Genomic DNA, 25016 nt, shown 5'->3' with positions numbered 1-25016 from the left:
TAGATGGTCACAAAGCACTGAGCTGATCTCCCTGTGCGATGCAGCAGCTTCCCACTAGCTATCTATTTTACATTTGGTAGTGGATATATGTCCATGCTACTCTCTTACTTCGTCCCAGCTTACCCTTCCCCCTCCCCATATCAAGTTCATTCTCTACATCTGCATCTTTATTCCTGTCCAACCCCTAGGTTCACCAGAACCTTTTTTTTTTTTTAGATTGCATATATAGAACAATGTGTTTTAAACAGAAACAGACTCATAGATACAGAGAACAAAACAGGTTGTTGCTAGAGGGGAGGGGGTTGCTAGAGGGGAGGGGGTTGTGGGGATGAATGAAAGAGGTGAGGGAGACTGATGGTGACAGATGGTAACTAAACGTGGTGATCATCTTGTCATGTATAGAAATATTGAATCACTATATTGTGCACCTGGAGCTAACGATTATACTTCAATTAAAAAATTAAAATTAAAAAAAGCTTTACTGAGGTATAATTGACACAGTAAGCTGCATATATTTAAGTTGTACAATTTAAGTTTCGACATACGCAAATACCCATGAAACTATCACCTTAATCAAGATAGTGAACATAACCATCTTCCCCTAAGTTTCCTCATGCCTCATTATAATCCCTCCCTGCAGCCTCTCCTGCCCACCCCCCTTCCAGGGCAATACCTAAACTGCTTTCTGTCACTATAGAGAGTTTGCATTTTCTAGAGTTTTACATAAATGCAATCATACACTATATACTCTTTCACGTCTGGCTTTTTTCAGTCAGCATAATTATTTTGAGATTTATCTATGTTTTCACGTGCATCAATAGTTCCTTCCTTATACTGCTGAGCAGTTTTCCACTGTATGGCTACAGCAAAATTTATCTGTTCACCCTGTTTATGGACACTTGGGTTGTTTCTAGTTTTTGCAAATAAACCTGCTATAAGAAATGTTTAAAAAGAAAGAAAGAACAGTGTAGTTTCTTCTGACAAGTTGGTCAAGGGCTTATTCAAAGTTTGCAAGTCCTGCCATCTCTCTCTGACACCAGCTGGCATCCTGCAGTACAATTCTGCTGATAACCCCTGGAGTCAGTCAGGCTCCACAGGCCAAAGGACACAGTCCCAGCAAGACTGCCCTCACTTCAGACCCCAGCCACACTTCAGGGGGTCCCCAGGCCACCCACACTTCTGACCAACTGGCTACACACACATCCAGAAGGCTTAGTCTGGTCTGCTATAACAAAAATGCCATAAACTGGGTGGCTTAAACAAAAACACTTATTTCTCACAGCTCTGAAGGCTGAAGTCCAAGAAGCAGGCGCTGGCAGGTTGTGTCTGGTAAGAACTGCTTCCTTGTTGAGAGACAGCTGTCTTCTTGCTCTGTCCTCACATGACAAAAGGGGTGAGGGAGCTCTCTGGGGTCTCACGTATAAGGGCACTAACCCCTTTCATGAGGGTGCCACCCTCTAATCACCTCCAATACCACCACACTGGGGGTGAGGTTTCAACATATGAATTGGGCGGCAGCACCAACCTCCGGTCTATAGCACATGACCTCCCTCAGCTTCAGGGTAAGTGTTACTCGAATTCACAGAGCTCAGGAAATCACTATACTTATGATTACAGTTTCATTGGAAAGGATACAGATCAAGACTGCCCAGATGAAGAGACATATGGAGTGAGGTCCAGAAGGGACACCAACCCAGAGCTCCTGTCCCTCTCCCTGTGGAATCGGGGTGTTCAGTGGAGCTGAAACCATGCACCTCAGATTGGGACTTGAACCCACATGCCGGGACTCAAACCCGGGCAAAACCCACCGTCTTCCAACTGAGATCACACACCTGGTTTCAGGACTTAATGAAGCTCAGGTTCTTGATGTCTCATGGCAGAAAGAATTCAGTGAGAAACAAAGTGATAGGTAAGAAGTGGATTTATTTAGAAAGAAACACACTACACAGACAGAGTGTGGGCCATCTCAGAAGCTGAGAGCAGCCCCAGGGTATGCAGTTCTCAGTTTTTAAAGAGGTGGGTGATTTCATAGGCTAATGAGTGGGAGGAGTATTCCAGCTATTTCAGGAAGGGGTGGGGATTTCCAGGAATTGGGCCACCGCCCACTTTTTGATCCTTATGGTGGGCCTTGGAACTGTCATGGCGCCTGTGGCTGTGTCATTTAGCTTGCTGATGTGTTACAAAGAGCGTATACCGGGCTTCCCTGGTGGCGCAGTGGTTAAGAATCCGCCTGCCAATGCAGGGGACATGGGTTCGAGCCCTGGTCCAGGAAGATCCCACATGCCACGCAGCAACTAAGCCCGTGCGCCACAACTACTGAGCCTGAGCTCTAGAGCCCACGAGCCACAGCTACTGAGCCCACGTGCCACAACTATTGAAGCCCGTGCACCTAGAGCCCATGCTACACAACAAGAGAAGCCACCATAATGAGAAGCCCACGCACCGCAACAAAGAGTAGCCCCTGCTCGCCGCAACTAGAGAAAGCCCGCGCGCAGCAACAAAGACCCAACGCTGCCAAAGATAAAAATAAATAAAATAAATACATTTAAAAAGAAGAAGAGTGTATACTGAGGCACAACGTCTAGTGAAGTCGACTTGTCCTCCAGCTTGGACTCATTTGCTTCTAATCAGTTTATGTCATGTCCTCGGGCTATGTCATTCTTTCAAAGGTTGTGCCCTGCCCTCTTCCCTCCTGTTTCAGGTCTTTGGGGTGACCAGCTTTTATCAGGCACGACTGATTGAATCACTGACCACATATTTCAACTCGATTTCCAGCCCCTCTCCCCTCCTGGGGGTAAGGCTGGCTCAGGGAGACCAACCCTCTAATCTCACGCCTGGTCTCTCTGCCGACCAGCCCCGATCCTGGGTCATCTCACTTCTTAGCATAAATTCAGGTGTGATCCAAGGGGCTCATGAATAATAAGGACGCTCCTATTACTGGGGAAATTCCAAGGATTTAGTATCTCCCCAGCAGGAACAAGAGACAACAGCCAGTCAAATTATTATTCAACAACCTCAAATCCACACCAAGCCCAACTCCTACCTCTCTTCAAACAAGGATAAAATCCGTGAACAGGGCCCACTGCTGGCTGGTTTTTGTTTCATTTTTTCAACTTTTTATTACAGAAAATTTCAAACAGAGATAACAATAGAAGGCATAATACAATGAACCCTCCCACTTCCATCACTGTTGCCCTGATTACCCCATTTACCTTTTCACTCATACCCCTCCCCTTCCTCCCCACCCACATCCTGAGGCAAAGCCCAGAAGGACATCTTATCCAGCTGGGATTTCTGCATCGAAAGCTTCCTGAGTGGCTGCCACACCCATGACAGCCTCAAATGGGCTATAGTTCTGCTGAAATCCCAGCCCCCAGGCATCTGGGTGGGGGGCAGCCAGGGGCCCTTGGACACCTCATGTGCTGACTCCAGCATGACAGGTAAGTAACACTTTCTACACACACTGCAATGTGTGAAACAATACCACACACAGCTTTATTGCATTCAAAGCTTCTAAGGCATGTCAGCGGGCCCTGGCTCTGGTATTTCTCGTGGGTTTCAGAAGATCTGTGTCTACAGCCCTTATTATCTCTGAAAGAATCAACTCTTAAAAATATAAGCTCAAGAATATAAGCTTAAATACTCCTAATTATTTAAAATCAATACAGTGGGGCAGAATAAGGTAAGAAATAATGTATCAGTATTATGTATAGATCACAGACCCATTTCAGAGTAATTATAACAGGAGAACCAATCAGCCCTTGAATAATAATGAACACTTGACCCTGACCTTTCGTTTGTCACACCAGAGTGACTGAGACAGCCCCTGATACCTAGGTTGGGAGAGTGTTTTTATGTCTGCGTATCTGGGAAGTTCTGACCCTTCCTCCAGGGTACCAGGGGCATCTAAGGAGGCACCTCCTCCATAATGGGATGTCAAGAGCGGTGAGTGGAGTCATCCGATACCTCCCCATCTGACTTACTTTGCAAAACGGGAAGTCAGATGAACACAAAATTTCCCCCAACTCTAGGACGCTAGTGTCGGGCACCGGCCCCGCAAGTCAAGGGAGGGGACGTAAAGTCTCACCACTGGAAACAGAATGGTTCGGAATGCCCCTCAGTTCACGCAAAGAACCCACACAGGGCTCACCTTGGGTTACCTGCTTGCCTCTCATCAACACAGGGGCTCAGGCTTCCCTTTCCTGAGCTGGATGACAGATCATCAGGGAACAGCCCTCTTGGCTGCCCTCATTTCTGCAGAAGAGCCCAAGCAGGACCCGTGGTTTAATCTTCGGCATTCCCCTCTAAACCCAGCTGTTTCCCGAGTATAAACTGGCTTCAAACAAGGCGTTTGTTTCAGGAGATCGATGAAGATGCTTTGGACCATCTCCAAAAGCAGAGAAGAATCAACAAAGAACTTTTCTTCCCAGGAGCAAAGAAAGAAAACTTTTAAAAACCACATTTCAGCTATCTCAGGGGGATCTTCCCTACAAAGATGATTTCTCTCCCAAGGAAGTGGAAGTTCTTGTTGGGAGGTGACACAGATGAACACATCTGTCAGAAATATCAAGTGCTCTGGGCCTGGCTAGAGTGCCCTGGGGGCCCAGCACAAGGCTCCAGAAGCACTAACTTGTCAAACATCCATGTGGACAGGCCTGGGGTCCCCGTCTCCAGTGGTATTATTATCCTTTTCATACCACAAGGAGGCTGACTTCAGCTCTCCCTCTTGGCAAAGCCCAGAGCAGGACACATTTCACCACAAGAGGTTCCATTTCTCTCACTTTGGGGATCAGAACTTACATCCTGACAGTATCAGGATATAAGGAGCTTGGGAAATTCCAGCAATCCATTCACTCCCGCCCTGAGTGGACTGGGGTTATTTTCACTGCACAGAAACACTGCAGGAAAAATAGCTCCTTGTGCTGAAGCCTGGCAGCTTCTTTCCTCCCTGGTCCTTAAGTCTTCCTGACCCTTTGCCTGGTCAATTCCTACATCTGGAATTGGCTCAAACGAGGAGGAAAGCAGAAAGGGCTAGGGCTGGTGACAGGCCTCTAACTCACACAAGGACCAGTGCTGGGTTGAACGGGAATGTTGCTGTTTCCCATGGATCTGCTAGAAGGCCCTTCTGGCCATAGGTAGTCAGCCCAGCAGGTGACCTAGTATGGTCCCTGAGGTAGCCACACCTGGCCTGTCTGCCTGACAGCGGGCTTAGCTGAACGTTCAACTGTGCTGGCCACGGTGGTATCTCCACCAGCCAGTGCAGGATCTCACAATCCTCGGGAACAGAGGCTGTCACTGAGGAGGGTGATCAGTAAGAAGGCAAGAGGCTCCACTCAGAAGAAAACCTCCAACTGTGAACACAGTCAGGGTCCCTCTTGCCTGGTGAAGAGCCTTGCCCCAAAGCCTGGGCTAGGGGAAGAAGGCTCTGTAGTTGTAACCAAGGCATCTCTGCTGAGACGCCTTTCACAATACATGAGAGTGGGAGGGGTTTCTAGCCACATGGGACCTGGGTCACCTTGACCCTGAATCACAAATCCAAAACAGGCTGATTCAGATTATGGTTTGAAATCTTAGACTGAAAAGGGTCCTGTTGGACTCAACACTTTAAAACCATGGATGGGGTGTTGAGGTCCAAGACAGAAAGGGAAACAGTGGAGGAAAAGGACATACTTCTTTGGGAAACTCTGGTCTGGGTGGAGACCTGCTGTGCGCAGCTTCCCTCAAGCACAGAAAATAACCAGAGGTCTGAGCATTCACCCCAACTCCCACGTGTAGGTAGTGGAGGGTGAGTAATAATGAAATTCAGTGACTTTGGAATGTTTTAAAAAATCTATAGAGTTAAGTAGCTCTGTAGAGAATCATCAAAACTCCAAGATTTGAAGGCTACCCCAGACAGCAGAGAGGCAGACACCAGAGGCCTAAGGAAGAACCCACAGTGTCTATAGATTATGTCCAAGAGCAGAGGGGCACTAAGGACTTCACTCCGCAAAGCCGCACCCGGCCACCGGGCAGCCTGGAGATCTACCAGAACAAGAGGGGGGGGGGTCATCCTGCCTGATGGGCAGCAGAAGGCAGAAAGGCTTCCTCACCCATAACGCAATCACCCCATCCCTTTCCCTGGCCAAACCCATCCTCTTAGCCCATCTCCCTATCCTCCCACCCTCACCAGCTCCCCTCCCATCCTTTCAGCCCTTGGGGACTCTCAGGAACCCCCCTGAGAGCTCCACCTACATACAGCATTTTCACTAGAGTCCCGGGCACTGCACAGGCAGTCAGGCCAAGCGTCCAGAGCCCGCCTACTTGGAGGAGCAGACGGAGAGCGTGGCGCCTGTGGTGAACAGCCAGAAGGCCGGGTACAGAGCTTCAGTAAAGTCCACCTTGTACTTATACAACAAGTGGACCTTGTCAGCCACGGCGAAGAAGATGACAAAGCCATGGTCGCAGTTGAGAAGCACGCCCACTCGCGAGGCCTTTGTGGAGGGCAGGGTTTTCTCCACGTTGTTGTGCCAGGCAGAAATCTTGGTATTGAACCACTCCACGCACCAAGAGGCACTGTTGCGGCCAAGCCGGCTCTCGTGGCCCTGCCGCTCCATGCTGCCATAGCAGACGCCCACCCCACAGAAGTTGTTCTTCTGCAGCTCCACCTCCCAGTAGTGGATCCCTTTCTTGTAGCAGTGCAGGCCCAACACCTGAGGGCAGCATGTGAACCTCTGGGGATGTGATCGGTAGTTTTGGGGTACGTTAGCCACAGAAGCTACGGTGTAGTCCTTGGACACAGTCACCTTGTTGTGGGCAGTGTTGTGGTCCAGGACGACTTTAACAGTATCTAAGGGAGCACCAAGGAGTCAGTTACAAGGAGCCCAAAGTGCTCTCACTTTCAATCCTTTTCCTAACTGGTCATATTTATTCATTTGTTTCATCCATCCATTCTATCTAGCCAGGCGGACATTTGTCCATCTCTCTATCCATCAATCCAGCCATCTGTGCCTCTATTAGTCACCCATCTCTCTGTCTATTCCTCCATCTAAGACCATTTATTGAGCCCCTGGCTTATGCCAGATTCCATGCAGGATGTACAACCATGAACCAGACACGGTGCCTGGCCTTGTGGAGCTCACACTCCCACAAACAAGGCAAGCCTGTCAGTAATGACAACACTACGGGCCCTGCACTCTGCTAAAGGGCAGGCACACTGCTGGAGGGACACAGCCACGGGGCAACGGCTAAAGGGTGGGGAGAGCACAGGGGAACACTTCACAGGTGGGCTAGAATTGGAGCTGGCGACAGGAAGAGGAAGAGAATTAAACAGAGGAGAGCAGAGGAGGGAGAAAGGCTATGCTCGGCAGAGGGGACAGTGAAGGCAAACGTGGAGTCACGAGGACGGTGGACAGGTGCTGGGACCAGAGAAGGCTGGGCAGCTGGGAGCACAGAGGCCACAGCAGGAGGAGAGGGACACATGGGGCCACAAGTAGAGAGCTAAGCGGTCTAGACTTGAATTGGTTGCAACGGGGAACCAGTCAAGGTCTGGAAGCACACCCATGACCTGAATATACTCCTTGGTTGGGACACGAGCATGGCCTCCCCGCCCTTCCTGCCACACTTCCAGCCAGTTCTGGCAAGTCCGAAGACTGAGCAGAGATGAGTGCTGTCCCCACCCTCCACCTCCTCCCCAGGACACACCCATCTCTGCCCCTCTGCTCACAGGGAACCCTGGACCAGTGGGAGACAGCAGGCAGAGAAGACAATCCCTAGCTTGGGAATTCAGGACTGGGGTTATCTGCCACTCCCTGGCTCGGGGGCTCAGGGAAGGATACTTTGCTCCGGTTTTCCCCCCGGGCAAAATGAATGGCCTGGGAAAATGTCCTCTAAGATCCTAAGTCCCTAGAACTCGCTTCCTCTGCTTACACGGCTGTATCACAGAGCACAGGGGGCCCCACAAATGGGGGGCGGTGGGGGGAGGCGCCGGCCCGAGAACCAGCCATCCACTGCTCCCCACCAAGCCTGCTGTGGCTGTGGGGAAAGGAGGGCCAGAGCGCACTTTGCAGAGAGAGGTTATGGCCACTGCGTGGAAGTGAGCACAAGTGGAGGATGCTCTGTGGGTGAAGCTACGGGCAGGTGGCCCCTAGGCTGGCCTGGAGGAAGGAACTCCCACCACTTCCGGGCTGGAAGCCAGAGGGGAGCAAGTAAGGGTGTGACAGAGTAGAGCACAGTGGGTCCTCTAGGGGAGAGGCTGACCAAGCTAGACAGAGGCAAGGGTAAGCAAGCCAGCAGCTACTCACACTCCAGGAGCTCAGGCCTGGACTTGGCTAGGAAGGTCTCCAGCACCTTGGCCTTGAGAGTCACTGGGGTCAACGGTCTGGCGGGGACTTTGGCCTCAGCTGGATGAAGAAGAGAGAGATGTTTTCAGAACAAACTCAGAGTGGGCAGCCCACTGCCCCTGGCCCACCAGAACTCACCCTCCTGGCCAGTTTGTTTGAGATCCACTAAATGTTCTGGGGCTCCGAAGGTGGGAAGCTTGCTGGCTGAGACAAGGATTGGGGCTGAGGGAGGAGACGCATGAGTTGGGGACGTGACAGGGTGACCTGATGGCCTATACTCCCTGCCACGCTGATTCTCAAGAGCTGCTTCCACAAACACACACCTGGACAGCCACGGCGACACAAATGAGTCCAGACAGGGCAACACTCATCCTATTGGTCTTATGCATTTACACTTGCCGCCTCCAAGCCCAGGCCTGGCTGCCAGCACGGGACACAGTCACAGAGCCCAGACCCCCGAACCCCATGGCTCAGCCTTCCCTGCTGGCATTCAGTTCTACACTCAGGCACTCAAGAAACAAAGAGATGCAGAAATGCGTAACTTACCAGGTTTCTTGGGTTTCTTTTCTTCTTCTGAAAAAGAAAATTTTCAGAATTAACATATTTTAAACACAATGACCCTTTCAAAACACCATAATAGCAATCAATGCACTAATGTGACCCACGCAAATAAAGCTAGGATGTTTTAAACTCGAAAAATATAAGGGGTCAACAGGCAAATCAATCTACGCTGATAGAAGCCTGAATCATGGTTTTGGTAGGGAGGGGGCTCACTAATAAGCAGCAGGAACGAATTTCCTGGAATAATGGAAATCTTTATCCTGATCTGGGTAATGGTAACACAGATGTGTGCATTTGTCAAAATTAATCTAACTGTACTTTTAAGATCTGGGCATTTTACTGTAGTATTAAATTATATCTCCACAGAAGAAAAAATGCAAAAACAAACACAAAAAAAGACTCACATAGGGAGCCGGCCAAAAAAATGTGCTTGCCAAGGATCACGGCAGTCTTTAGAAAGTATCACGAGTGTGTGCCTGTGGGAACTGAGTTTAGCTAAAACACCCGTCCGCAAAGCGTGGTCCCCAAACCAGTAGCATCAGCATCACCTGGGAAGCTGTAGGGATGCAAATTCTCAGACCCACCCAGACCAGCTGAAACTGAGAGTCTGGGGGTGGGGCTCAGAAGTCTGTCTCTTACAAGCCCCTGGGATTGCAATGAAGGCTCAAGTTTGAGCAGGCTAGAAGATTTCAGGTTCCCTTTCTGCCACCTTCCCCACCACTGAAATGACAAAGGGGGTTTTGGATCTCATCCCTGCCTGCCTGCAGGATCCTGTACATTCCAGACCAGCCCTGCTCTCTCCCCACCAGACCCTCCCTGGTCCCACATGCCCCTCTGGCTCCCGGTTCCTCCCGCTTCACAGCCGTATTTCTCGGGAGTCGTTCTCACTCTTCCCATCTCCCCCCTGCTCCTCTCCTGCCCACTGCCACTGGACCAGCATCTTGGCAGGACCCCGGGCTATGACCTTGGCCTCAGGCAAAGGGCCCCCCCCCAGTCAGCACGATTCTTAGAAGCCTCATCCACAGTGATGAGCCTACCCCTTCCTTGCCTGTTTCCCCGCCTCAGCCCCCCACAGCTCACTCACGTGAAGCGCGGGGCTTATGAAGTGGGGCAGCGGGAAGGAGGCTTTCAGGAGCTGTGCCTTGAGAAGGCCACAGGTTTACAGTACCTCCCTCTTCACACAAGGTGCCCTTCCACGTTTTCAGGCTCCGCTGATGGCTCCCTCCTCACCTGTCCCAGGCATCCCAGTCCCCGACCCCATTCCACTCAGGAACTGGTATCACACATTTGTCTGCCAAAGACAACCACTAAACACTAACACCAAGCAAACAACAACAAAAACCAGCCCGGAGTTCTCTCATCCCAACCACCCAATAGGGGGCAGCCCTCCTCCGTCCTCACTGACTTTTTGGCCAACAGTTCGGTGACATATGCCCGTCCTTTAGAGAGCTTTCACCATCAGTGTCCCATGTGAACCTCACACAATAATCCCATGAGGTGGACATCATTATGGTCCAAATTTGACAGATGAGGAAACTGAGGACCATTCTTCACCCCAGCCCCATCTCAACAAGGTGATTTCGCCCCCAAGGGGGAGCAAAAATTGATTCTTAGGAGGTGAGGGGGAGAGAAGGATGGAAAAAACTTGTTCTTTTTATGTATAAAAGCACAGTATATAAACAGATATATCGTATGTGCGGTATTAAAATTTCATGGATGGGGGTGATTAGGAAAATAATTTCTAAAAGGGCCCGAGAGGTAAGAGCAAAGGAGGGCAACAGGGAAAAAAGGTTGAAGAGCTCTGTGATGGCAGAAACACATCCCAACCCGAGGCTGAACGGCACTGGGCTACGGTGAGGCTCAGCCTCTGCTCAGGGGGTCACCCCAAATGCCAGAACTCGGGCATCGTAAGTATTTCTCAAGACAAGCCAGCTTCGGTCATCTTGCCGTTCCAGGCAGTCAGAATATCCAGTGCTGATGGCCGGTCCTCCCGCGTGCCCCAGCAGGGCTCCTGCAACAGTCCTGCCACCTCCCCTCAGTGGGGTCAGGCAGCACTTGCCTCCAGGTGCGCCCGGGCCCCGCGGAGCCTGGGATGGGCTGTGCCCCACTGAAAGGAGCCGTGACGCCTGCCAGTGCCTCAGCCCGAGCACCGCCTGCCACAGTCGCTGCTGCCCCAGGGACAGAGGTGGGCTTACTTTACTTACTTGGGATCTTCTTCACAGGCCGTGGGGGTTTCGGCATGTGCGGCAGGTCATGTCCTCCAGGGCCCCCTGTGCCAAAGAAGAAGAGGGTAGTCTATGCGGCTCTTCCGAACCAAGCCTAGGAGCCAGCCCCGCGGTCGGCAGGCGGGGAGAGGCTTACAAAGTTGATTTCCGCTGACCTTCCCCATCCGATCACTTACAAGCACTAGAAACAAGATAACTGAAAGACAAATTCGGCGTGTTCCCTCTTTTCTCTGCCTTAACATGCAGCCAGGGTGGAGTCTTTCCTCCACCAGCACCCAGCTCCATGACCTCTGAACCGTCCGTGAGCTTTGGTTTCTTCCGACGTATGACGGGGCTGACTCTCCTCGCTCGTGGTGGTGAGATCAAGATGTCTGGCATGTCGTGGTAGCTCCTTTCCCTCTGGTTCCTCTCACCCCTCCTTCCCCAGACCAGTGATCACTGACATAGCAGGAAAACAAGTATGCAGGGCTAATCCATCGGTGGCTTTCCCCTCTGTGCCAGGCGCTGGGGAGAGTGCTGGATGAAAACAGACCCAGCCCCTGCCCTCACTGATCACAGTCTGGTGAATGGCAAGGAAGAGTAAAATGACAGATGCGCTAAGGGCCCCGAGGGATGATAAGGACCCGGCAACCTGGTCTGAGGAGGAGGAGTGGCAACAGGGGAGGTTTGCTGAGAAATGGAATGTTTCAACTGACCTCTGAAGGGTGACAGGAGTCACCTGGTGAAGATGTTGGAGTCTGAGCCCTCTAGGCAGTGGGGGAGCATGTACAAAGGCCCTGTGGCAGGAAGCTTAACATTTTTTTTTTTTTAAGCTTAACATATTTGAAGAATTGTAGAGTGTAGAGGGATGTATGGGAGGAGGGGGTAACTTCAGGGCTAAAGAGACAGACGGGGCCTGACCAGGCAGGGGTTGACAGCCAGGGTCAAGAGTCTGGTCTGCAATCTAAAAGCAACGGAAAGTCTCTGAACAGGAGGCAGGGGAGAAGGTGCCAAGAAATCAGATTTGCATCCTGAAAAGCTCTCTCCAGCTGCAACAGGAGTGCATGCAGAGGGACTCATTAGGAAGCTGCCACGGGTGATTGCAATGGACAGCAGGTGACTGGTGGCTGGCAGTGAAATCAGCGGACTGAAGCACGAGATATTTAAGAAGCAAAATCTGACAATGGGTTGGATATAAGTGGAAGGGCAGGGGGTATCAAGGAGTTCCATGTTTCTCTGACCCCCAAACTAGCCACTTCCCTACCAAATAACACTGACAACCCAGAATCCATTCAGCCCATCTGAGCCAACCTCAGACTCACAAAAAAAAGCCTATCTAGAAAGACCCTTCACAACATCCAGCCCCCAAAAATATTTTAGGAAGGACAGCTACAATCTCAGGAAGAGGCAAAAACTCCCCACTACCTCCTAGATGGAGGGTAAATGTTTTATAACCCCCGAAACTCAAGCCCCAATGCTCCAGTTCAAGATTTCTCTCCCACCCCAAAACACTGAGGGGACACATCCCATTTCAGGGGTCCCAGTGGAAAGCATAGGAGGTTGCTAATAGTTACCTGGGATGATGAGCTCCTCAGGCTTCTTGTCCTGGAGCTGTTTGAGGTACTGCTTCAGCTCATTTTTGAGCTCAGAGGTGCCCTGACAGACACCCTTTATCAGCTCGTGATTCAGCTCCACCTTGGGGACATAGACTGGCTTCGTTGTGATTCCTTGCAGTTTTGCTGCTTTCTGCAACAAGCCAGGGGGTTAGTTCAGGCAGCTCTGGTGAAGCCAGGGCCTGGGCTCAGGCCTCATGAACCCCAGAAGGAGCTTCCCTGTGCCCATGGGCACTAAGTCTAATCAGCCTCTCAAATTAGAGCCAGAGGTCACTGGGGGTTAAAGTGCCACTTCAAGACACAGCGATCTGGAGCTGGAAGGGCCCTCAGAGGTCCCTCACCTTACAAACGGGAAAACTGAAGTCAAAAATGACAAGTGTCTTGCCAGGACCTCTGCCAATTCATGGCAGGGACAAAGCTGGGACCCAGATCTCCTGACCCCCATGGACAATGCTCTTTCCACCCCTCCAGCTGTGGCTGAAGAAGTACAGGAGACTCATTACCATCTCCATCCCGCAAGGACCAGCTCTGAACACAAGTCCTGAAAATACACAGGAATGCCTGGAAGGCTGCAGGATTCAGCCACATATCCAACGAAAAAGCAGGATCTTACAGAAGGTTCCAGACCTGGGGACCAAATCATGTCATACAGCAACCAGAGGACCAGATGTGGACTCGGAATCCTTATGTGGGCGCTCAAGGCGGCTAGGCCAGCAAACGGGAAAGAGCACGTGAGATGAAACTTAATGCCATCCAGCCTAGGTGTGGCTAGAAGACCCTGAACAGAGAAGAGAAGGCTGCCAGGCACTCCTGTCCTTCCTCAGGACCTGAACATGGAATCTGGGCCTTGGACGTGTCAAAGTAGCACGTCACCCAATCAACGGGCCACCCCAGAACATCTGCCGCATGCCAGACACTCTGCCGTGCACTGGACATGCCAGGAGGGTGAAGGGCCCCGCCTGAAAAGAGCTGACAGCATTTTTCTTTTTTCTTTTTTTTTTGGCCACACTGTGCGCCATGTGGGATCTTAGTTCCCTGACCAGGGATTGAACCCACACCCCCTGCATTGGGAGCACGGAGTCTTAACCACTGGACCACCAGGCAGGTCCCCTGACAGCCTTTTAAACAGACATGAAAACAAGCACATCTAAAACAACGTTGTCGAGGGCAAGAGCAGAGGCAGGTAACATGCTCCGGATCGCCAGCAATGGCAGAATAACGGGATCTGAGGACAAAGGACGGGGTTTACTAGGCAGAGCCAGCCACGGCATTCCCTCCCAATGCCCAGTGCATCTGAGGAGTGCTCTGCTGTGGTTAGAGCACAGGGCATGGGCAGGGGGTGGCTGGCAAAGGCAGGCTGGTCACCAAGGTCCTGTGGGAATGTGAAATCAGAAAGGGCAGGGGGTGGTGCCTGTGCTTTAGAGAGACACTTCCAGGGGCCGTGCAGAGGCAGGATGGAGGCAAGCGGTGGAGGCCTATGCAGTAGGCAGCATGCTAAGATGGCCCCCAAGACTCCTGCCTGCCCCGGGCACACATCCTATACATCCTCTCCTCCTGAGTATGAGCATGACACTGAGTATGAAAGGATATTACTCCATGGTTAGGTTACATTACATGGGAAAACTGAAGGAATACTGAGATGTAATTAAGATCCCGAATCTGTTGGTTTTGAGTTAATCAAAAAGATGATTCTCCCAGGTGGGCCTCACTTAATCAGGTAAAAGTCCTTAAAAAAGGAACTGGGCTTTCGGGGAGGGAGAAATTCTCTGCCGGTTTTGAAGAAGCCGGCTGCCAACTCGAAAGAGGGCCACACGGCGAGGAATCACAGCAGCCTCTAGGAACTGCGGACGGCCCCTGCTGACAGCCAGCAAGGACATGGGGACCCCCGTCCTGCATTACAGGGGACTGAATTCTGCCAACAAGAATGTGAGTTTGGAAGACAACCTTGAGCTGCAAAAGGAATGTAGCCTGGTGAGACCTCAGCCATGCCCTGAGCCACAGAAAGTGTGAGATAACAGACAGATGTTCTTCTAAGCCACTCAGTTTGTGGTAAGTTGTCATGAAATGTAGAAAACTAACACAGCATGTGTCTCAGGGATGCTTCCCATGACCTCATACAGCCTCAGCTCCTCGAGGGCCCCAACGCACCCACAGTGAACATCATGACGCTAGGCAGAAAGAGTACTCAACGCCCTCATCTTGACCCACCTCCAGAAACTCATACTCGTCCCCCTTAGTCAGGGCAAGTTCAATCTCTTCCTTCAGGGTCTGGATCTCACTCTTCTTCTTGAGGAGGATCTGATAAATGTTGTCGAACTTGCTGTTGACCCTCTTCTCCTCTTCCTTTATCTTTCGTGTGGAGTTGGCCTCTGAGGCATCAATGAGAGCCTTCATTTCCATGTATTCTTGTCTAAGCTGGTCCATCTTCCTGTGTGCAACCTCCTGAGAAGCCAAAACAAGAGGGCATCCATCAGACCGGCAAAAAAGCTAAGCCTGAGACACGGAGCGCCAGGAGCTCTTACCTATACTTCCTGGGAATACAAAGGGATGCAACCACTTTGGAGAGCAAGATCTGGTGTATCTGAAGGTGCTCATACCCTTTGACCCAGCAACTCAGTCTAGGAATATACTCTAGAAAAAATCTGGGGACTTCCCTGGTGGCGCAGTGGATAAGACCCCGTGCCCCCAATGCAGGGGGCCTGCGTTCAATCCCTGGTCAGGGAACTAGATCCCACATGCATGCTGGAACTAAGAGTTCTCATGCCACCACTAAGAAGCCCGCGAACCGTAAGTAAGGAGCCCACGTACCGCAACTAAGGAGCTGGCGAGCCACAACTAAGGAGTCCTGGAGCTGCAACTAAGGAGCCCACCTGCAGCCACTAAGACCCCATGCAACCAAGTAAATAAATAAAGAAAAAAATCTCAGAACCTGTCCAAGAGACACACAAGAATGCTCTAAGCAGCACTGTTTGAATTAGCAAAACCCTGGAAACAACCTGAATGTCTATCAATAGAAGACGGAAAATTATTCACAGGATGGAATATTAAACAGTAATAAGGGAAAAACAACTTGTAGAAGAAGACATACAGTATGATGCTCCTTACATAAAGGTTAGAAACAAACAGAATGGTAGTATTTATTGCCAAAGGAATACATTACATACATATTACAAGTATAAAGAAACACATGGGAATGTATAAATTCAGGATAGTGGTTACTTCTGGAAGAGAGGAAAGGGGATATAAAAAGGGAGAAGCAAAGCAGGGGCTTCATCTTCCATGGCGATATTTTATTTCTTAAGCTGGAAAGCAGTTCATGAGTAATTTTTTAAAGGGTATGAGGCTGCTCTAGAAAATTTCCTCTAGAACTGCGCTTTCTAGTACCATAGCTACTTGCTACACGCAGCTACAGAGCACTTGAACTATGGCTAGTCCAAGTTAAGATGTGCTATAAGTGTAAAATAAAAGGAATTTGAAATATCTCATTAATACTTTACACTGATTAAAATAATACTTTGGATATACTGAGTTAAATAAAATATATTATTAAAATTAATTTCATGTGTTATTCAAATTAGAGTTATACACAGTATAAGGCTCACTTTATATTTCTAGTGGACAGCACTGCTCTAGAAGCTGCAGTTTCGCTTTACATGTTGGGAAACCTCAATAGCTCAGAATCAAACGTGACAGAAACACACATAAGAGGAACAGGAAGACTGGAACTCAATTAACTCTTTTTCTTTCTTTTTTGGCCACACTGCGCGGCACATGGCATCTTAGTTCCCCGACCGGGGATTGAACCCGTGCCCCCTGCAGTGGAAGCACAGAGTCTTAACCACTGGACCACCAGGGAAGTCCCGGGAATTCAATTCTTTCTTTAACCAACACTTTACCCTGCCACCTCCAGTGTGACTACCAATGTCCCTGAGTATTCATCCTCCTTCTGCTCCCGTCAATAAGAGAACACCCCTGGAGTTTAGACCGGCACGTGGCAGCCCAGCCGCAGACTACATTTCCCAGCATCCCCTGCAGCTGGGCTTGGTCATGTGACTAAGCTGCTCACAACAGGAGCAAAAGTGATAATGGCAACACTCTCCTTCCCCCTTCTCACAGGCTAGAGCAAAGATGTAATGGTGACCCAGCTGCAACCACAGAGATGAGGAAGGGCAATAAAAAGGAAAGATCCTGAACTCTGAAGGATCACATGGAGCAGAGCCATCCCACTAGCCTGGGTTCCTCACCTGAACTGTCACAGGGAGCAAAATAAACGGCTATCTTCTTTAAACCTCTGATTTTGAGGGGTATCTCTGTTACAGCAGTTTAGCCTGCCCCCCCACTGATACAGGTATTTTCATGTGCATCCTTTCATTTAAGCCTCATAACTCACCTCTGGAAAGAAGTTGTGATTGCTTCAAAACTAAGGCTCAGAGATCTGCCAACACAGGCTAGTATTCTAACCCACATTTCATCTAATTAAGCCACAGCTGTGGCAATAAAACTGAATGCTGCAGCTCCAGACCAGAATGCTTAAAAATCAAATCTTCTTTCAATGTAAAAGCATTGTAACCTTATAAAAACTGTAAAAAAAACTAGAGGGAAAAAAATATCCCTAATTCTACCACTCCAACACTTGCACTACTATTCCTTTATTATATTTCCTTCCAGTCTTTTTTCCTATACTTCCTGTAATGGGTTGAATGGCAGCCCCCCAAAAGATATGTCCACGTTTCGGAACTTACTTAGAAAATGAGTCTTTGCAGATGTAATTAAGGTAGGAATCTTGAGATGAGATCATCCTGGATTACCCAGGTGAGCTCTAATCCAATAGCAAGTGTCCTTATTAGAGACAAAAGAGGAGAAGACAGAGGAGGCCGTGTGAAGATAGGGACAGAGATTGGAGTGATGCAGCCACCAGCCAAGGAATGCCTGAGCCACGAGAGGCTGGAAGAGGCGAGGAGGGATTCTTCCCCAGAACCTTCGGAAAGAGTGTGGCCCTGTCGACACTTTGAATTGGGACTTCTGGCCTCCAGAACTGTGGGAGACCACATTTCTGTGGTTGTAAGCCCAGTCTGCAGTAACTTGTTACAGTCGCCCTAGAAACAAATACACTTTTTAAAAATAAATAGATGCAACTTTTACTTCCTGTTTTTCTCCCCCTTAAATCATAACCACTTTTTATATGACTATATTTTAACCCTAATTTTTAATGGTTGGGCTTGTAGGTAGGCTTTGAGTCTGTGAAGGATCTCTCTGGGCACATAGCTTTTTGCATGTTCTGCAAGGCTGAAGTCGAATTCTGACACTGTGAGTGAACCTGACACAAGCCTTGTCCTCCCCAGAGGTGAAGGGAGGCTCCAGGGCCAGGCTGGTGGCGGGGAGCCCTGTCACTCACCCGCACGTCCTGCTGCCTGGCTCTCACGTCCTCCAGTGCTCTTGACGCCCCGTTGATCTGACTGTACATGACAGTCAGTTTATGCCTCAACTTGTTCTGCGGAGAAAACAAACCGAGTGAGAAAATACCCCATCCAGCCCCCCACCAGCACCCAACACCAGCGACTGCCCTCAAGTCTATCCCACAGGTGTTTCCACCACCCCAAGTCTCATCTGCTTGTAGCTTTGTTTTTTATTAAGTTTGTTTTTTTTGATGTGGACCATTTTTAAAGTCTTTATTGAATTTGTTACAATATTGCTTCTGTTTTATGTTTTGGTTTTTTGGCCACGAGGCATGTGGGATCTTAGCTCCCTGACCAGGGATCAAACCCGCACCCTCTGTACTGAAAGGTGAAGTCTTAACCACTGGACAGCCAGGAAAGTCCCTGCTTGTAGATTTTTGAAGCATTCTCATATTTACTGCCTCCCTTCATCCTTTCAGGGGAACTGGACAGTAAAGAAGTTACAAGGATAGGATTTGGAGCCAGACGGACAAGACTCAATACCCAGGCTCTCCAGCTGTCTCTCACTTGTTTCTTTGGCCATGAAATAGATATCAACGCAACTGTTCCCACCCCGCAGGGCTAGTAGGAGAATTAACTGAAGCAGGGTTAAGTCCTCAGCATAGTGCCTGGATCTTAGTCAGGACAAATGGTCTTAGTAAATTTCAGCTTGATTATGAGCTTCTTCACTAGCACCCATTTTATAGATGATGAAACTGAGGCAAAGAGGACAGCAAGGTGGTCAAGCTCACACAGACAGAACGAGCTGGGGCAGCTGCTTCAGAAAGTGGCAGGCGGGGTTGTACAAACCAAGCCTCCCACTGCAAACAACCATAAAAGCAGACAGAATATTGGGGGAGGGGGGATCTATTAAAAACCAATGGGGAGCTAAGAAAGCAGGGAAGGATTATGTAATTAAGATCCAGAAGAAGGAAACCCAGAGAGATAAGCCTGGCATCGGGGGTTGTTCTCCCAGATCCATCTGCCAGTTCTGGAAGACAGCTGGGAGGGCCTCTGTCAGCCTCGGAGAGGCAGGTGGACAAAGATCAGAGTCCAAGGCTCACTTGATAAGCCCCACAGGCAGGGACCTCCAAGGGCTAAACCCTAGGAATAGGGACGAACCAGCAGTAAACCAGCCATCGACAGTTCAGTCCCTGAAACTGAACTAAGGTGATTCAGAATTGCTAGGCCCCTAGCCTTCAGATACAAAGGTAAATTATGCCCAGTGGAAGCTAATATCACCCAAGGCCTCTTAGTATTGCCATAAATTTTCATAGTCAATGTCCAATTTCACCCTACTCAGGTGAAATGTTGGGGCGTAGAAATGGGTAGGAAAATCACCACCACCACTACCATAATGGGAGCTAGTGTTTATCATGTACTTACTCTCAGCCAGGCATTGTTCTAGTGCTTTCCATGTATTAACTATGTAAAGCTAAAAGCAACACTAGGAGGTAGAGGGTTATCCCCCCTTTACAGATGAGGTCACTGAAGCACAGAGTAATTAAGTGGCTTGCCCTAGGTCACATCGCCATTAACTAGTGTTACAAGATCCTGGTGTTACAATTACAGACTTGTGTCCAAACTGAGCACACAGGAAAATTCTAGAAAAAAATGTATGTCCCCTAACTAGCTGGCTCAACAATACTCTGGCCCTCCCTTCCTCTTCCCTGCCTCTCCCACTCCACCACTGACCTTGACTCTGGATTTGAACAACCCAGAGAGAGTCACATGTAAAAGCTAGAAGCAGAGACCAAGGCCACACTAACTCAACCCCAAAAGCCCAAGTCACTGATAGCGTTTCAGATGTGACCTCTGTGACAATGCCCTTTGACCTGGTCTCTAACAGTGGCCAAGATGAACTGTGGGCCAAAGGCAGAAGGCCAGGCCCGGGCAGATCTGGCCTCACAGGTCTCAGAGCTGGAAGAGACCTCAGAATACCTGGGGGCTGCCAAATGTTTCACCTCCAAGACTCACTCTTAGTAGTACACCCCTGAACCCTATATTCTGAAAGATTTTACCCACTATTAATCAAATGCATACAACAGTCCCCTGATGGTAGAGAGGGGCCCACAGGGCTATAGATGACGAAAGGAAAGCCACCCAAGGACTTTGACAGCAGCGACAATCCCCTAATCAAGGGTAGAGAACCTTTCGAAGTTCTGAGGATCGCTTCACAGACTGGGGACTTGGGTCCTCCACGTGGGAGGCACCGGAGTCCTGAGTCCACCCCACACCAGTGACTGGGCCAAGCTGGGCTGGCTCTGCCACCAGTACTGACCAGCAGCAGGGCTGGAAAAGGAGACAGGTTAAAGGACTGAGCAAGCCAGGACAACGAGGGGAAGGGGAGAGATGGCAGGAAAGCCTTGGTAAAAGGATTAAAAAGCCCAGTGTGTATGGCATACAAATAATCTGAGCGCAGACTCCAGCTCCAGGCCCTGGAGGCTGAGAGGGAGCTGGGGCTCCAGACCAGGCGGAAATGGGTCCTTCTGCCCCTACTTGCCTTCAGCCTCCTGGATAAGAACTTCTAGAAGGGTCTTTCGATAGGAGCCAGGCTACCCTAGTCCTCAGAGCCATGCATCCTGAGGCAAAGAAGATCTGGGCAGCCTAACCCCCTCCATGCAGCAAACTCTGCTCAGGGATTTCTGAGTAACAGAAATGATAGCGGCACGTCTGTGCAGCATTAGCGAACTGTAAAACGCCATTTACGGAACATCTCATTTAATCTTCCCAATAACCTTCTGAGATAGGTACTATTATTGCGCCCCTTTTTTGAGTTCCTAGCTAGGAAGCAGAGCCAGAATTCAAACCCAAATCTCAACATCCAGCTCTGGTCAGAGCTTGTGTCAACCAGCCTGACCCTGGGGCCTGCCTACGAGGCACTTCCCACGCAATTCATCCCTCCGGAGCCTCCTGGTCACCCTTGGAGGTGGGGAGGGAATGCTATTAATCCCATTTTACGGATGAAGATAAGGTTCAGAGAACTCAGTGACTTGCCCTGAACCACAGCGGATGCGGGGCAGAGCAGGGCTCCAGCCTCCGCAGGCCAGGCAGGTTCCTTCCTGCAACAGGTAGAGACCCAGGTAGTCTGGGCCTGAGATGGTGGTACCTCCAAAGTCAACTGTCAGGCACTGCCTGAGGTCTGACTTCTGGGACTCAGGGAGGAAGTACACAGAAACCCAGCTCAGACTGGAGAAGCAGACCAGGCCAGGGAGGAGCCGTGCCCGGACGGGAGCAAAGCCTTCACCCTGGCCCTGGCGCCACTGCAAACCTCCCACAGGCCTCCCGTCTCCTTTGATGATACGAGGACAGCCCTTGTTCTCCCGGACAGCACTGCCGGAGTGAAAGGAAATCAGGCTTCACTCTGGAGCTCAGACGGATGCAATGAAAGGTAGTTAGACTACAGCTTTTCAGCCTCTGCCTGGAGTCCACAGGGGGAAATTATGATCCCCAAACCACTGAAATCACCACAGACCCAGAAGGCCCCTTGGGAATGAATCCACCCAGCCCCAGCCCCTCACTTTACTGATGAGGGCCAGTCCTGTGCTTTAAAGCGGCACAGGAAGTATATAGGGCGCCACGGTGCAGGAGTCTGGCTGTGCATCCTGTCCAGGGATTCCTGGGACTCTGCCCACCCTCCCACCCGTAACTGTCCTCCCTGGTCGCTGGAAGTCTCTGGCTCACCAAAGGCTTTTTCTCACATGACCTCAGGAATGTCCTATGCTCTGAACTCCGTGGACTTGGCTTTGAGGCTGGTCCATAGGGAGAAACAGCACATGTGGAGCCAGACCAGCTGGGGTCCCAATGCCCACTTGGCCACTTGGGTTAGCTCAGGTTAAATTAACTTCTCTGAACCTCCATTTCCTCAGCTGTAAATAACTAATTATACCCACCTCCCGGGTGCTACCCGGATTTATTGAGAGAACAGAGGTAACCTCTAGCGCTCATATCTGATGTTCAAAACCCTGTACTAACCATGTCAGACAAGTGCTAGGCTTAAGGCAAGCAATGTCCCTCCGTATAATGGGTGAGAGGGGTGGGGGCAGAGAAGGTGGACCAGGAATGATCCAGAAGGGCTGTATGTTCTCCCAGCCCCTTTCTACCTGGACCCTGGGGATGCCCCTGCCCTGATCTCAGGCCCAGCGAGGCCCATCCCCCGCACCCAGGTGACCCAAGTAGGCCAAGATGCCCACAGTGGTGCCCTCCGCACAACCCAGCAGGCCCAGGCTGCCCCTCTGGGCCCTCATCCGCCAGCCCCTACCTCCAGGTCAGTGCTGGCCTGACTCAGGGGCGCAGGCGAGCAGGTCTTGTGCTCCACTACGCAGATGTGGCAGATGCACTCGCCGTGCTCAGGGCAGAAGAAGTCCCGCAGCCGGTTGTGCTGGGGGCACTTGCGGCGCATCAGGTCACGGATGGGCGGCTGCAGCGGGTGGTCCCGGAAGGCGGGGCTGTCGAGATGCGGCCGCAGGTGCTCCTGGCAGAAGGAGACCGTGCACACCAGGCACGTCTTGACGGCGGCCGCCTTCAGGCAGTGGTCGCAAGGCACCTGGTCGGCCTGGTTGGGGGCGGCGGCCCGGGTGGGCGGCGTCCAGTCGTCGGGGAGCTCGGGACGGACCTGCTCGGCCTGCAGGAACTGCTCCACCACCGCACACAACACCGTGTTCTTGTGCAGCTGTGGCCGCGTCTGGAAGCCGGTGCGGCACTGCGGGCATAGGTACGGCGGGCCCTGGACGGCCCACGTCTGGTCCAGGCACGACCCGCAGAAGTTGTGGCCGCAGGGCGTGGTGACCGGCCCCTTGAAGGGCTCCAGGCAGATGGAGCACGACAGCTCCTCGGCCAGGGGGCACAGCTCCGCCATGGCCATCCTGGGGGAACCCGACGGGACGCGCTGGAACCGCGGCCGCGACTGCTGCACTATCGCCCGGAGGCCGCCAAGGAAACGAAACTGATCTGCGGGAGGGGCGGTCCCCGGGCCTTTCGGGAAGTCACGTGGGGCAGGTGGGGCGGGCCGCGCGGGGCCCCCGGGGTTGCTGACGTGCGAGTTGCGACGTTCGTACCCCGGTGGTTTCCGGGGGTTGGGTGCGGGGCGCTGGGCTCGGGGTTTCAGACGAGCCTCTCGACCACCAGGGGGTTCTTGCGGCCACTCTGCGGATGAGGAAACTGACGCCTCGAGTGGTGAACCCCGGATCCCGGGAGTGAGGGGACTACTGCACAGAAGCCCCTGCAGCAGGTACCTTCCTTCGGAGAACTCATCCGGACAGGAGTTGTCCGCACCGCCCCGCGAGCAAGGCTATCTTATCAGGACAGGGTCTTAAAAAAATAACTGCAGGAACAGTAAATGACTGACTGCCTTTTTTTTTTTTTTTTTTTTTAAATCCTTCCTTTCTCTTCCCTGGTCCTGGGCGCTGGCGTATCGGCTTACAATCTCTGCAGCCTGGAGCCCATGGTCACACACCCACACGCTCAGGCTTAAACTTGGTGATTTCTTTCCATGCCGCCGGTATAACATGCTTTTTATTTTATTTTATTTTCCATTTCTACTTTACTGGAGTTCGGATTCATCCCAGTTTAACAAAGTTTTCCTCTCACACACATACATACACACTTGCCCGTGCACACACACACACACACAAATATAATTTTGAAACATTTTTCTCAAAATTGTTTATTTAGGTTTATTTTCTTTCATTTATTTTTAGCTTTGTTTCCCTCCCTGCTCTGGCCTGGGTGCAGGTAAAGTGGGTGTACAATAAGGGAGAAGTGTTCAAGAGAGGGGATGGGGAGCGAAGAGAAAGTGTTTTGGGAGGAATAAGCTGGAGTTTGCTTTGGGGATAGGGTGGGCAGCAAAAAGGAGGACAAGGTAAATGCTAATAGTGATCACTACCATTTATTGGGCACCTGCTGGGTGCTAGACAAGTCATAGATATCCTTATAATCTCTTATAATCCTTGTAAGCACTACAAGACAGAAGTCATTGTATCATTTTACAGATGAAGGTCACGTATTTTATACAAAATAGGACTAGGATACTAGCTCAGGATTGCTTTATTTAATATTCTAATTCCCGCTTTTCCTGTAGTAATAGTAACAGTAATAGTAATTACTATAGTAATATAATAATAGTAATTCTATTCCTCCAGGACTCTTTACCCATTTCTTCTCTTTCATATTGCGTTGTTATTTCCATGAGAAGAAGGAAGACAGAAGAATGAGGAGGGTAGGAAATTAAGATTTATGTATTTAGCTATTTAGTACCTCATTTAATTCTCCCACTAAATCTTTGAGGTATAGTTATCTCATGGCACAAATGAGAAAACTGAGGCTTAGAGAAACTAAATAACTTGCCAAAGGTAATGGTTATTGGCATCCAGACTATCTGATTCCAGAAGCAAAGCATTTCCTACTATAAAATGCTGCCCCGCCTCCATGGGGAGCAGTTTCCAGGAAATGAACATTATGAAATCCCCTCTGACCTAGCTCTTGTGTGCGAGGTGACCTGACTCATGCCAGAAGGCTTGTAGAACTCTCCTTCCAGGCAGAGAAGTTTAAAAAGGCTGGTTTGCCAGTGAAGAACACCAGGAGGGGCACACTTTATGTGTATCAAATTCTATGCAGTAGATATTTACTAAGACCTACCTAAATACATTCCACTGTGGTTAGAGAATATACTTTGTATTATTTCAATCCTTTAAATTTATTGAGACCCAAATGTGGTCTGTCTTCTTATTGGTTACTATTTGCATGGTGTCTCCTTTTACTTTCAACCTATTGGTGTCTTTGAAACTAAAGTGTGGTTCTTGTGGACAGAATGTAGTCAGATCATGTTTTTTGTGCATTCTGCCAGTCTCTGCCTTTTAATTGGAGCATCTAATCCATTTACATTAA

The 25016-nt window shown here is 50.2% G+C and overlaps 1 protein-coding gene across 2 annotated transcripts; it reads right to left on the bottom strand.

Annotated features, from left to right (window-relative positions):
- On the bottom strand, positions 1-23088 carry TRIM25 (tripartite motif containing 25). Of its 2 annotated transcripts, XM_030881639.2 has the most exons (9): positions 22393-23088; positions 18092-18187; positions 14905-15138; positions 12658-12829; positions 11084-11149; positions 8865-8891; positions 8457-8540; positions 8280-8378; positions 1-6826 (listed from the first exon to the last, which is right to left on the bottom strand). In XM_030881639.2, exons 1-9 carry the CDS (start codon positions 22993-22995, stop codon positions 6297-6299), a joined length of 1911 nt encoding a protein of 636 aa, XP_030737499.2. In that variant the 5' UTR covers positions 22996-23088; the 3' UTR covers positions 1-6296. The 2 variants fall into 2 exon arrangements, with proteins under 2 accessions (XP_030737499.2, XP_030737501.2); XM_030881641.2 differs by lacking the exon at positions 8457-8540.
- Between the last annotated feature and the right edge of the window lie 1928 nt (positions 23089-25016).

This window comes from Globicephala melas, chromosome 20 (genome assembly GCF_963455315.2).
Source record: "Globicephala melas chromosome 20, mGloMel1.2, whole genome shotgun sequence".
In the NCBI taxonomy this organism is placed as follows: Eukaryota; Metazoa; Chordata; class Mammalia; order Artiodactyla; family Delphinidae; genus Globicephala; species Globicephala melas.
The sequence above is the reverse complement of the archived record's forward strand: the minus strand, read 5'-3'. Positions and strand labels throughout refer to the sequence as shown.